Source organism: Peromyscus californicus, unplaced genomic scaffold (assembly GCF_007827085.1).
Source record: "Peromyscus californicus insignis strain IS unplaced genomic scaffold, ASM782708v3 Scaffold_21__1_contigs__length_65335640, whole genome shotgun sequence".
Taxonomy (NCBI): domain Eukaryota; kingdom Metazoa; phylum Chordata; class Mammalia; order Rodentia; family Cricetidae; genus Peromyscus; species Peromyscus californicus.
Window position 1 is genome coordinate 45,809,522 of NW_026294514.1, and position 13,171 is coordinate 45,822,692.

At 37.2% G+C, this 13,171-nt stretch overlaps 1 protein-coding gene across 3 annotated transcripts in view; it reads right to left on the bottom strand.

Annotated features, from left to right (window-relative positions):
* Fer (FER tyrosine kinase) overlaps positions 1-13,171 on the bottom strand; it is a 346,826-nt gene that overhangs the window by 181,600 nt on the left and 152,055 nt on the right. For all 3 annotated transcript variants that reach the window (XM_052750228.1, XM_052750229.1, XM_052750230.1), the window contains one exon: positions 5,369-5,491. In XM_052750228.1, the coding sequence (XP_052606188.1) occupies positions 5,369-5,491 (123 nt within the window). The remainder of the gene's footprint in view (positions 1-5,368; positions 5,492-13,171) is intronic.

A 13,171-nucleotide genomic window follows, 5' to 3' on the forward strand; every position in this document is an offset into this window, starting at 1 on the left:
TAATTAAGACTGTTTGGCCTAATTGCTCAGGCTTCTTGCTAGCTAGATCTTACACTTAAATTAACCCATAATTCTTATTTATGTTTAGCCACATGGCTTGGTACCTTTTTCTAGTTCTGTCTTTACATCTTGCTTCTCATGGCAGCAGCAGCTGGCAGCGTCTCCTGATTCAGCAGCCTATACATATTTTTTTGTTTAAGTCTCTATCAGTTTTCTACAGGGAATCACAACCAGGCCTAACATTGAATTTGAAGACTCCAGAAAGATGGTGGGGCCCCACGACAACAGTTACACATGGAAAATAATAATACCACTAAGCTGACAAACATCACCCACAGATCAGCTTTGGACTACTGCTCAGAACAATTTTGAGATGGCTAGCTAAGGTGATCCAGTTTCACAGACTACTTGAACAAGGACTTGAGATAAGCCCTGAACTTTGGCATTAGGCAGAGACTGGACAACAAATGATATAGCTACCTTTCCTGGAACTTGACAATTAACCCAAAATTTTTCTTTTCAGAATCCTCTAAAGATGACTTTGCCTACAACCAGCAGGAAGCAATTTTAAGAACACAATACCCACATTCCCAAAAAGGTAGTGTGAGGTGGGTGGTTTTTGGTCTTTCAATGGGTTTTGGGTTTGGGATAATTTTCATTGCTTAGGAGGGTTGGTTACAAGTTGTTGTTGTTAATGGTTAGAAAAAGAGCTAAGCAAAGGAGATTAGATTTAAGGTTCTTGTTTGAAAAAAAGATATATAGAAATGATAGAATAGAGGGTAGATTCCTGAATCTACTCTGAAAAGAAAAGATATACATAGGATATAGATAAAAAGATAATTATTGAATCCACTTTTAAAAGACAATTACTAGTTTTAAATACTTTACATTGGATTGGATTTTCGTATGTTGTATACAAACTATATATATTGAGATTGAGATAGTTAGAAAATGCTAAATGTATATTTCTAATCTTCAAGATATTGTACTTATACAGTTCGCTTAATAATGTAATGCAATTTGCTAATCCTTGAATGTTATTATTACCAACTATTAGGATATGAAGAAATGAAAGTTAGTAGTTAGACATTACAATCCAACTTGTAGTCATATTAGGTATGTTTTCAAGGTCAAGCAGATGTATTTTAGAGAGACAGGTCATCTTCAAACCTTTCAGAGATCTACAGAATATGGCATTTAAAATGTTTCAATAACTTAGAATTTTTTTCTTTTTTTATGACTATGAGACATGTCAGCTCATGGCAGCACCAATCTACTTCAGAGAAGATATGGTATTGAAGAAACTGCAATTGGAGTTAACTTTCATTGTGGCAAAAGTTAACCACTGGACAACAAAGTGTCCTTGAATCGACTGCTGACAAACAGGACAAAATGGACAGACAGGACACAAAACAAAGGACAAGTGTGGTTGTGGCTTTAGCAACAGGCATCCTCTGAGGCCAGGACAATATGGCACCATTGCTGAAGTGGCCTTTGCAATCTGGAAAAGGTACAGTGACCCTTTCTTCGAAGGCAGCTGAACAGGCAATGAACTGATGGCTTCTGATGTGCAGTGGAAGAGTAGCTGAAACAGTTAATCTCGAAAGAGTAACTAGGTTGACGGAGTCTAACCTCTCAATGGTAGACTGATATTTAATAAAAGAGATGAAGCCACCCACAAGCTGAGAAGAATGGGATGTGGAGAAGAACAGGATGCCGAGATGAAGTCACCCACAAGCCAAGAAGAATGGACAGCTGAATTCCAAAAACATCAACAATTTCCAGAATTTAAAATCCTGAATCATGACAGGACACTACTGGAATTCGGGTTTATCTGGTACATAGACAACTTGCACCGAATATGAGGTTGAACTGTAGGCCTTGTGTACATTCTACTTCACAAATGAGTCTGTCAGATACACTAAGCCTACAGACTGAAGATGACGCCCCAATGTTGTGGAGAAACCTCAGGTGACTGTCCAGGCAGCTGGCTGTTTCTGTCAACTCACATTTTTTTGGAAGTCACTTGTTTACATTTCCTGTTTTATTAGGTGATATTATTTCCTTCTTGGGTCTCTGAGGGAGTTGAAGATTAGATAGTTATGGTTATAGTTATAGTGAGTTGAAGATTAGATAGTTATAGTTAGTTGAAGATTAGATAGTTATAGTTATAGTTTTTCCTTGTTAAGAATTTCAGAAAAGAAACTCACTAGAGAGGTGTAAGTGTATAAATTTGAAAGACAGTATAAAATAGTTCTCTGTTAGTAATATAAGTTAGGATAGAAAATGATTCAGGTACATTACTTACCAAGTAGAATAGATAATGGAATATTTTCTCTGAGTCTGTCAAATACAAATGGACTAGACTTTGTTGAGGTATTTATTGCTTGCATATATTGTATATAGTTATTGTAATTATTGTATATAGTTTTTCTTATATTAGTTATATACTTTTTTCTTTTTATTAGAATAAAAGGGGGAATGTGGGGATATTTAATTGTGCTGAAATGTGATTTTATCTGTATGTTATTAAATAAAGTTTGCCTGGAGATCAGAGGTCACATAGTGAGGTCACATATTGAGGTCACATAGTGAGGTCACATAGCAAGTCATAAGCAGAAGTCTGGCGGTGGTAGCACACGCCCTTAATCCGATCACATGGCAGGCAGAGTCTCAGTGTGGTCAAAGACACAGCCAAGCGTGGTGACACAAGCCTTTAATCCTAGTACCAACCATAGAGACCTGGAGGTCTGTATAGATAGGCAGTGATGAGGAAGTCATGTGGCTGGGCTAAGAGCCAATGAGAAAGCAGAACAGAAAGGCAATAAAAACACAGGTTACACAGGAAGAAGCTCTCTCTTTGGAAGTGACAGCAGCAATGTGGTAAGATAAGGTAGTTGTGGCTCTTCCCTAGTTCTCTGATCTCTTTGGCTATTACCCCTGTAATTGGCTCTGTGTTTCTTATTTAATAAGACTGTTTAGAAATCCCTCTACAAATGCTGGCCTTACAGAACTTGCACTGCGCTTGAGGTAGAGAAAACATTTAAACTAAGAAAGAACAGGCCATGGAAGCCCACTAGGTTTGCCGCTTTAAGATAACAATTACAGGTGATCAAACAGTCCTACTTAGAACAATACTTCCCCTGTCCTAAATTCCCACACAGGGTCTGGGAGGCAGTACAGGAAAAAACAGTCAGCAGGCAAGGAGCAGATGGTTAAGGCACCCATTCAGTAATAGCATTATTAAGCTGTAAAAATCAGGCAATTCCCCCATTCTGGTTGTCTAGTTTCCCTGAACTTGTGAGTAAATACAAAGAATAAAAATTGAAAACTATTTTAGTTACTGTAGGCATTAGAGTAATAAAATTATATTTTCATGAATAAGAGAATGGGAAACAAAAATTGCTCCTAAAGCAAAATAACATTCTCTATGTAGGCTAAAAATAAAGTCTAGAAAGATGAAACTTAGATATTTTATATCTAATTTTAGATGACATATTATATGGTCAAATATATTAACTTCTTACACAATTTAAATCAAGAAATAGATTCAGTAATAAGAGTACAAATAACTTTTCAAAGGAAGATATATGGTAATAATACCACCACAACAAAATCCATATCAATTTGTTCTCCACTCAGAATTGAAAATTGTCCTTCATAACCTCTGTATTACAATTATCTTTAAAATGAATAACATGATTTTTTGAACCAAGTGTGTAACAATGTTTACAATAAACAGATACTAATGTGCATATTTCAAATACTAGGACTTTATATCAGGTTAATGGGTGGATAAGCTTTAAGTTTTTACCTCATAAAACAATCATATATAGCTCTTTAACCTTCTACGGCTTCTAGCATTCACTTATTTGCACAGCTACTGCTATAAAATGATGGGATAATCAACCCCAAAGTATTAGAGATCTGACAGAAAAATAATAATTGACCATGTAATAGTCTAGAGAACCTAATCCATTACCTAAGTTCATTTCATGGAAATTTTTATATAGTGAAGGGTGTAATTTTATTTGAAATTATATATTTCTCCTCAAGTCCAGATCTGCAAGTTAATTTCTATCACGAATTTGATCTCTAATGTGGTTCTGACTAAGCCTACAGATTGTGCAAATATTCAGTTGGTTTGTGAAGTTAAGAATCAAGATATGTAAAAGAGGTTTATTTTGTGTTCACGTGACATGGGTAACTGTATGTTACTAAAGTGATTCATAATAGGATATACTGGGAATGAAGTTCACACTATCAAGTGTATAATTAAGAACACAAAACTTGTCATCTAACTGGAGAAGCTGGGGTATAGAGGAGACACTAAAGGTAACCTCAGGCTTGTGGGTTCTGGGAAGCTGGGTGTAGGGAGGGAAGAATAAACTGGAATTAGATGTTATGAGATGAGTTTGAAGTGAAAATTGGGGGGAGGGCGACACTGTAGGGACAACACTGGATTAGAACTACAATTCACTTTTTATTAACAAATTAATGGTAAAGTCATGAGATTGACCACTCTAAACAGACATTATTTTCTAGGCTAACAAGGAAAATCACCATAACTTTTAAATTTTTCAAATTATATCAGCATTCTTGGGACTGTCACTTCAATTAGAAGCTGCCCTTAAGATCTATAAAAATCAAATGATACATGTCACCTACCAATTGTAATGTCTTTCCCATTTCGACACCATTCTTCATGTTGCACAGCCCTCAAAGGAAAGGGCTCCTGCCATCCCCAACCCAAGTGTTAAAAGGCTCAACAAGACCACTGGTGCACTGTCGTTGAGGTCCCTCAGGTGCTACCTGAACCACACCAACATGCCCATTCCTACAACAGGCCCATTCCTAACCTCGCACGTCTCTTGGCACATGAAAGAATTGTTTCGTGATAGATCTTAGGAGTAAAAATGGCCTAAAGCGACCTTTGACCTGGCTGCCCAGAAAGTTATGCTTTCTGAGAGGAGCAGCATAGCTTTAAGCTGTTCCGAACTTGCACTGCACTGCACACCTCATACTCCTACCTAAAATTCTGACTTAACTCCTAATTGCTAGACATGTTCTTTGATGTGTTCATCTTCAAATCTTTTGCTAGACCCTTTCAAAGCATGAATCTCACATCTCTCAAGATGAAGTGGGAAAGGAAGAAATGAGACCATTTGTAGCCTAGCAAATCCTCAGAAGGAAGGCAATGGATCTTAGTAAAATTAAGGAGGTCTAGAGTTCAGCTCTGCCCGGAGTTACTGGTATTCACAGAAGTGATTTGTCTCTGGCATTAACACATAACTTAAAAACTTTCTTCACTGTGAGAAACGCTAACAAGCATTCTTTAAAAAAAACAAAAAACAGCAGTGCAGCATACCTTAGGAATAGGATTCAGCAGAACCACCCCAGACTTCTTGGTGATGACCTGTTTGGTTGAGAAGTGGTGATCTATAAGTTGAGGGATGTTTGAAAACCCAGTGCCCTCAAATCGATACAGATTCTGGAGGGAGAACAACAAAACAGAATTATTAGGAGTCACTGTTTCAGAAAAAGCATCTTCATCCATGAGTTAAGTTCTATTTAAGGAGGGCTGTCAGTGCACAGTGACACAAATACATTTAACAACCCTCAACTACATACTTGTTAGATAGTGAAAATTAAAAGTAGACGGGAAAACGAGACTCTAGTCTACTGCCAAATCTTTTGACAGAAAAAATTTCAAAATACGCAGGACACATCACTATTATAGTAAGAGAAGCTAACAGAACTGCACTGCACTGTACTAACGTGATGACCAAGCCAACAAGACAGGTGCCCACTCAAGTTTAGGCACAAGAAAGATGTTGCACGTATCTCCCTGTATGCTCCATTCAATAAACTTTCAGTACCAAAAACACTGTCAAAAGTTTGAGGAAGCCTAGTAAAACAATAAATATCTTAATGTCTAAAGTCATTTCGTATTTGCTAATCTAATGGGTTTTTCTACAGCAGGACTTCAAGGTAGTATTGACTATAAAAAAAATAAAGGTCCAAACATCATTCACACAAGAAATGAAGATAAAGAAATAAAGAGTATCGGTGCTAATGCCTTCGAAATCAGCAAGCTCAGAGCTTTAGTACCTTTTTAGAAGAATTATTTTGTTATTTTAAATGTATGTGCCATGTGAGTATACGCCATGTGTGTGGATGCCCACGGAGACCAGAGCTGGCTAGATTCACAGGCGGTTGTGAGACTAACTGAACTTTGTCCTCCACAAGAACAGCACATTCTCCTAATGGCTGAGCCTTCTCTTCAGTCTCCTATCTTCGCTCATTCACATTTCCTGTCACTGGGTAAGGAACATATTCTCACACTCTGTCATGTTCTTCCTGGCTTTCCTATTTAAACAGACCAGTAGTTAGGTGTAAGAATGGGCAGCAGGAAATAGAGAAGTAGCCCACTGACCACACTTCTCAATGCCAGAAGAACTGCAATGCAATGCATTAAAAACTTCGGTGTGGTTCTTCCTTAGGCTTAACTGTAGCACATAGGACGTGTGCAGATACAAATGTAAATATGCATTTTAATATAACTATTAAGAAATACAACTTTCCAACTTTATAAAACCAGGCAGAAAAAGCAGGAGTGACTGCTATAAGCTGAGAAGGAGAACATGAGAGAAACAGCAAGAAGTTGGATAAAACAAACTAAAACCCCACTGGAGAGGGGGAATATGTTCTGCTGTTCCACAGCACAGTGCAGTAGAGATGAAAATGTAAAATGTCACAGAAGTACAGCATGCACTAATAACACCAACCCCAAAAACATTTCAGACAAATATATGATTTCTACATTTTTTCTTCCAATTTACTCTTAACACAGCAATTAGGGTCTAGTGTCCCTAAGGATCACTCCTTTGTATGCTAATTTGAGCTCACTACTGTCTGCCTACCTCATCTCCCGCCACTCCTCCTCCTTGGCTCATTAGTCTCCAAGCACTGACATTACCTTCCTGTTCTAAAACATGATATGCACTCCTTCCTCAGAGAGGTGTGTTGGTTTGCTACATGAATTAATTCATAAGACAGACAGCCCCACAGGTAATATCTCCTTTCCTGACTTCTTTTCCCAGCTTTCATTAAATATCTTTTCTGTGAAGTTAACTCTGGCCACCTACACAATATACAATCTCCACTTTCACACCCCAATTTAACTTCTCACCTCCTTTTCCTTATTGACATAATTCTCCTTACAATATATGACTATTGCCTTTCTGACCCTATCATCACATATTCTTAAAGGTGTGTGTGTATGTGTGTATGTGTGTGTGTGTGTGTGTGTGTGTGTGTATGTGTGTGTGTGTGTGTGTGTACCCACAGAGATCAGAAAAGGGTGTTGGATTCCCTCAAGCTGGAGTTACAGGTTGTGAGACATTTAGCATGGATGCTGAGAGAATCCAACTCGGATATTCTGGAAGCCATCTCTCAGCCCCAATTTTCCCTTTCTTTTTTTCTTTTTTTTAAATTATCTATCTCCCTTCTAGAGTGCAGACATATTAGGCAACACATTTGTTCATTTCCTTCTCAGCATCATAGCCCTATGGTCTAGTACAATCTGTGGCATATACAGGCTGTAGAAATAGACATCTGCGAACAACACGAAATGCAGTTAAATGTTGTAAAGGAGACAAGACAGTCTACAAACGGACAAAGGAAAGTCCACACACTCATGAGCACGAGACATTCAAGTACAATGTTTAATAATAAGTAATAAGTAATGAAGCCCACACAGAATGAAACTTGAAATCAACCCTGCTATAAACCTCAGAGTAGTTACTGCCCTGTCCTAATGATGACTTCATGATTACTATATAATGGGAAAAAATTCCAGCTACACAAGGATGAGCCACAAATTCAGAACTGTTATACAAAAAATGTGTTGGCTTTTTATTGCACATTAAGACTCAGAGCATGAATTTAAAATGTGCTTTAAAGAGCCTAGAGACTACAGCAATAAAGCTAAGTAATTCAGAGATTTAATCACCTCAAAGTGAACTTGATACATGATCAATATCTTCTCTCTCCATTTCTTAATTTAAAAAGTATGTTATTGACCAAAACTTTGTGCATATATGAACTACAATGTGATGCTTTCATTCACGGCTGTGTCAGGAAACAAATTACTCAGGAAGTAGCATAGCCACCACTCTAAACTTTGCTCATTTTGTTACGGTGAGTACGTCAAAATTCTTCTAACTATTTTGACATACATAATGTATTATTGTTAATTATGTTCTAGTGACCATGCCATGAAAACCAGGACTTATAACACTGGACCACTGGACCTGTTGACGGGCCTCTCGAGCTTTCCCTCTCCCTACTCTTTCAGCTTCTGTAGTGATGACTCAACTCTGGGCTGCCACACAGCAAGCGTCTTCTACTTGAATTGTTTCACATAATAACACGATCCCAGCACATCCATGCTGCTGGCTACGGCAGGATTTCAAAGGGTTTTGTGGCTGAACAGTATGCCATGGTGCACACGCAACGCCATCTCTTCTTTATCCAGCTCCTGGACATTTAGGTTGATTTCACACTCTGACTACTCTGAATAGCGTAGGGTAAACAATGGAGATGTATCTTTTTTACAGGTCCATTTCAGTTACTCATATGATCCTAGGAATGGGGTTTCTGGATCACATCATTCTGTGCTCAGGTTTCTGAGGAAGCTCCACACTGATCTCCATAATGGCTATGCTAATTAACATTCCCCACAAAGATACAGACGTTTCTTCATTTCCTCACAGCCTTGGCTTCATGTGTCTTCTGAAAAAACAGACGTTCTCAAAGGAACAACGGGCTGCCTCGGTGGTTTTAATTTATATGGCTAGAGATGTTGAACATCTTTCGTGAATGTCTGTCGCCATTTGTATTTCTTCTAAGAAAAAAAATCTATTGAAGAAATGCTACTGTGAAAGGGTGAGACTCGTGGGGTCACACCCCAGGACAAGGAACTCCAGGCAATGAGTGACTGGTGAGAGGGAGATCAGCTGCTCCCAGGGATGAGCCCTCTAAAAGGCCGTTCATTAGAAAGTGGTCAGCCCTCAAACCATATACACACAGACACCAAGAAGACTTAGCAGGTTGTATTTACGTACCTGTGCATACACAAAGATATATACATGTAAAATAATAACAATGGGGAAAAAGAGGCTATCGATTTGAGAATGGAGGCAACATGGAAGGAGAAGACTTGGAAGGGTCTGGATGGAAGAAAGGGAAGGGGGAAAGTGATGTGATTTTATATATATATATATATTTGGTTTTTCGAGACAGGGTTTATATTCTTAATAAATTTTATAAAAAATAGAAAATTGCTCTAAAGTCTATTCGTCTATTCAGACCATCCTTCTTTTTAATTGGTTTATTTGGTTTCTGTGCTATTGAGCCACGTGAATTCCTATGTACTGTGGAAATAACCCCTTCGGCTGTACGGTTTGCAAATGCTTTCTTGACTCTGTTAAACTGCCTCTTTACTCTGCTGATGGCTTCCTTTCAACGCAGAGGCTTTCCTAGTTTGACGTGAATGCAGCAAACAAGGTTTTGTTGGCCATATTTGGAGACGTATCAAAAAACCACTTCCCAGGTCAGTATCTTAAAGCATTTCCCCTGGTTTCCTCTGGTAGTTTCATGAGTCATGATTTCATGTGTAAGCTTTACTAGATTTTTATTTGATATCTGTAATGATGAGAGAAAGTGGTTTCACTCTTACGCATACATACGGTCATCTAATTTCCCCAACACCACTTCCCTAACAGAGCCATTGTGAATTCTTGGCTCTAACAAAAATCAGCTGGTCACAATGAGTGGGCTGGTTTCTGCCTCTCTATTCTGCTCACTGAAATACAGTTCTGTTTTTAATGTCCTTTGATGACAACTTCCTTGTATATTTCTGGGTCTGGTTATGATGCCTCCAGCTTCTTGCTCAAGATTGTTTTGGTTATTCGGGTTTATCTATAGTCTCTTATGAACTTTGAGATTATTTATTGTAATTCTTTGTTGATGAGTCTGCATACCATACAGGGACATTCGAACTATATTGACTTTTCCATACATACAGGGTATCTTTGTATTTACTTGTATGTTTTTCAGTATTCTTCATCCATGTTTTATAGTTTTCATTTCCTTTCACTTCTCTGTTAAATTTGTGGCTAGTGTTTATAGCTGTTCAAAGTGGGATTGTTATTTTCTTCTTTTTTTTTTTTTTGGTCAGGTAGCTTTCTCAGCATACAGAAATATGATCACTTGGTCTCAGCCTTTCAGCTAAGACCAAGCACATGCAGAAATACAAATGTGTTTTGAGTGCTGATTTTGGATCCTTGATTTTATAGAATTTACTGGTTCCAACAGTTTTTTGTTCTTAAGTCTTTTTAGAATTCACTGTGCATGAGACCAGTTCACCTTTTAACAAGGGCAGTTTGCTTTTTTCTTCATTATTCTGGATTCCCTTGATTTTTTTTCTCCTACCAATTGGTCTGGCAAGGACTCACAGTACTATGTTGACAAAAGGCAATGACACTGGGCATCCTTGTCTTGTTCTAGACTTCAGAAGGATGCTTTCCACTATCTCTCCATTCTGTATGGCATTAGCTGTGGGTTTGTCATAAATGACTCTCCTGAGTTACAGTAGTCTTTCCACCCTGAATTGTGTAGGGTATTATACCATGAATGAATTTTGAATTTTGTAAAATGCTTTCTAAGTGCCTACTTAAATTTCCCTATGCTTTTTGTGTTTGACTCTGTTAATTCATCAGCTATTTTATACTGAAGCATTCTTGCATCTCAGGAATGAATCATTTGATCACAGTGAATGATCTTTTATAATGTGCCATGAAATGTAGTTTCCTAGCATTTTATTTAACATTTTATATCTATGTTCATAAGCAGTATTGGTCTACAAATTTCTTCTGAGATTGTTCCTTTTCTGTTATAGGTATGCATAAGTTTTTAAGGATTCCTTCTTTTTCAATTTTTTAAAATACTTTGAGAAAACTGGTACTAGTTCTTTAAATATTTGTAGATCTTATAAGGAATGCATCAAGTGTTAGGCTTTTCTTTGATTACTTTGAAAAAGTGATACAACAGTAATTTTACTAATAAAATTTTATTGTCATTTTAATAAAAGTAATCATTTATTACTGATTCAATCTCAGAGCTCTTTATTAGTCTCTTTATATTCTAGATTTCTAGGCCAGTATGGTAGGCCACAGCTCTAATTCCAGCACTATGGAGTCGAAGACAGAAAAATCCCAAGTTCATGGCTAGCCTGAGTTACATAGTAAGACTGTCTAAAACAACTGGGGGAAAAAAGGTTTTATATGTATTATTCAAATTTGGTAACCTGCATGCCACAGAATTTATCTGCTCTTCTAGACTTTCTTTTTATTCATGTTTGGAGAAGGGCACCGTTCCGGTGTGAGGCAGAGGGCAATTTCCAGGAGTCAGTTCTCTTTCCAGCATGTGAGTCCCAAGGCTTGGTGGCAAGTGCCTTGAGCAGCTGAGCGATCTCACCAGCCCTCTGGTACTTTCCACATGTTGTTAGACTTGTTCCCAGGCCTTTCGAATGATCCGTTGTTCTCTGGTGGTGTCAGCTGCAATGTCTTACCCTCATCTCTGATACTGAGTGTTGCTCTTCATTTAGTTAAAGGCTTATTAAGTTTATCCTTTCCAAAAGCCACCACACTACATTTGTCTTTTTGTATTTCTCAAGTATTTCACGTACCCCTGCTCTGACGTGTAACATTGCCTTCTACTGATTTGGTTCTTCTTTTTCTAGTTCCTTAGGAAGCACCCCAAGGTCTCCAGCTGAATTCTTGCTATTACTTTTTGAATGTTGGCTCTGGTTGCTAGGGTTTTCCTTTGAGAATGGTGTTTGTCATAGTCTATAAGTTTTAGTGTAATGTATTTCCATTTCTATTTACCTCATGAATCTTATATTTCTCATTTAATGTTTTCAGTGATTTGTTTCTTCAAGAGTATTTGATTTTCATGTATCTAATGCTGTTTCCAGGGTTTTACCTATTGTTGATTTCTAGATTTATTCCACAGTGGTCAGAAAAGACATTTTGATTTTTTTAGTTGCTATTTTTTTTGTAGCCCAACATATAGTTTGTTCTGGAAAATGCTCAGTGTGCAGCTGAGAAGAATGCTTAAAAGATTGCTGCTAGATGCAATGCTCTAAAAATGTCTTAGGTCCATTGCTGACTCCTTTGTTCCTTTTGTTGATTTTCTAGTTAGATTATCTGGTCACTAACAAATGCTGGGTACTGAATTCTGCTCTTATTATGTTACAGTCTATCTTTCCTTTACGATTTATTAGTATCTCTTTTATGTATTTATCTACCTACTAAATTTCCCATGCTAAGTATCACCTCTAATTTTTTGTTGTTGCTAACTCATATGTTTAGGCCTCACATAATACTGAATAAATATTTCCTGAATGAATGAATAAGAGAATAAACAATGCCATTATAGGAAAACTTTTCACCAAAGTTTTATTTTAAAATATGTATCATTTTATTTTGAATTTATCATTGCCTATTAATCTAAATGGCATGGTTCAGTCAACCCTAAGTTCAAACTGATATGTATACAAGTTACTAAATCCCTAAAATCCTATAGATTCTGCTTCTGATCATGGCTTAATCTTTCTGTAAGGTAATTAATATTACTCTTGTGCCTCAACAGAAACTTAAATCCTGTGGACAGGCATTTTCAAGTGAAAGCCATTTGAAATACTGGAGTGAAAATAAGAAAAGCAGGCAACAATTCTTCCATCTGCCAAAGAAATTGCCACTATAAATTTCTCAATCAGTAAAAGCAAAAATGTCAAAATTACTATTCAGCCCTTTAGTGCTTAATAAAGACAATATTAACAGGGAGTGGTTTGCAATACTTGGAGACCTGAGTTTGATTCCCCACAACCCATGCAGAGGGAGAAGGAGAGAAATAACATCTGAGAGTTGTCATCTGACCTTCATGCATGTGTGCCCTCCCCCCTCCACATCACACAATGATCATAAACAACGTTTTAAAAGAAAGCAGCTTAACAATTCCAAATCTCAAAAAATAAATTAGCCTTAGGATAAATAATGTGAATATGCTGTTCATATTTCTTTATCATTTTCTATTTATTGCTTAT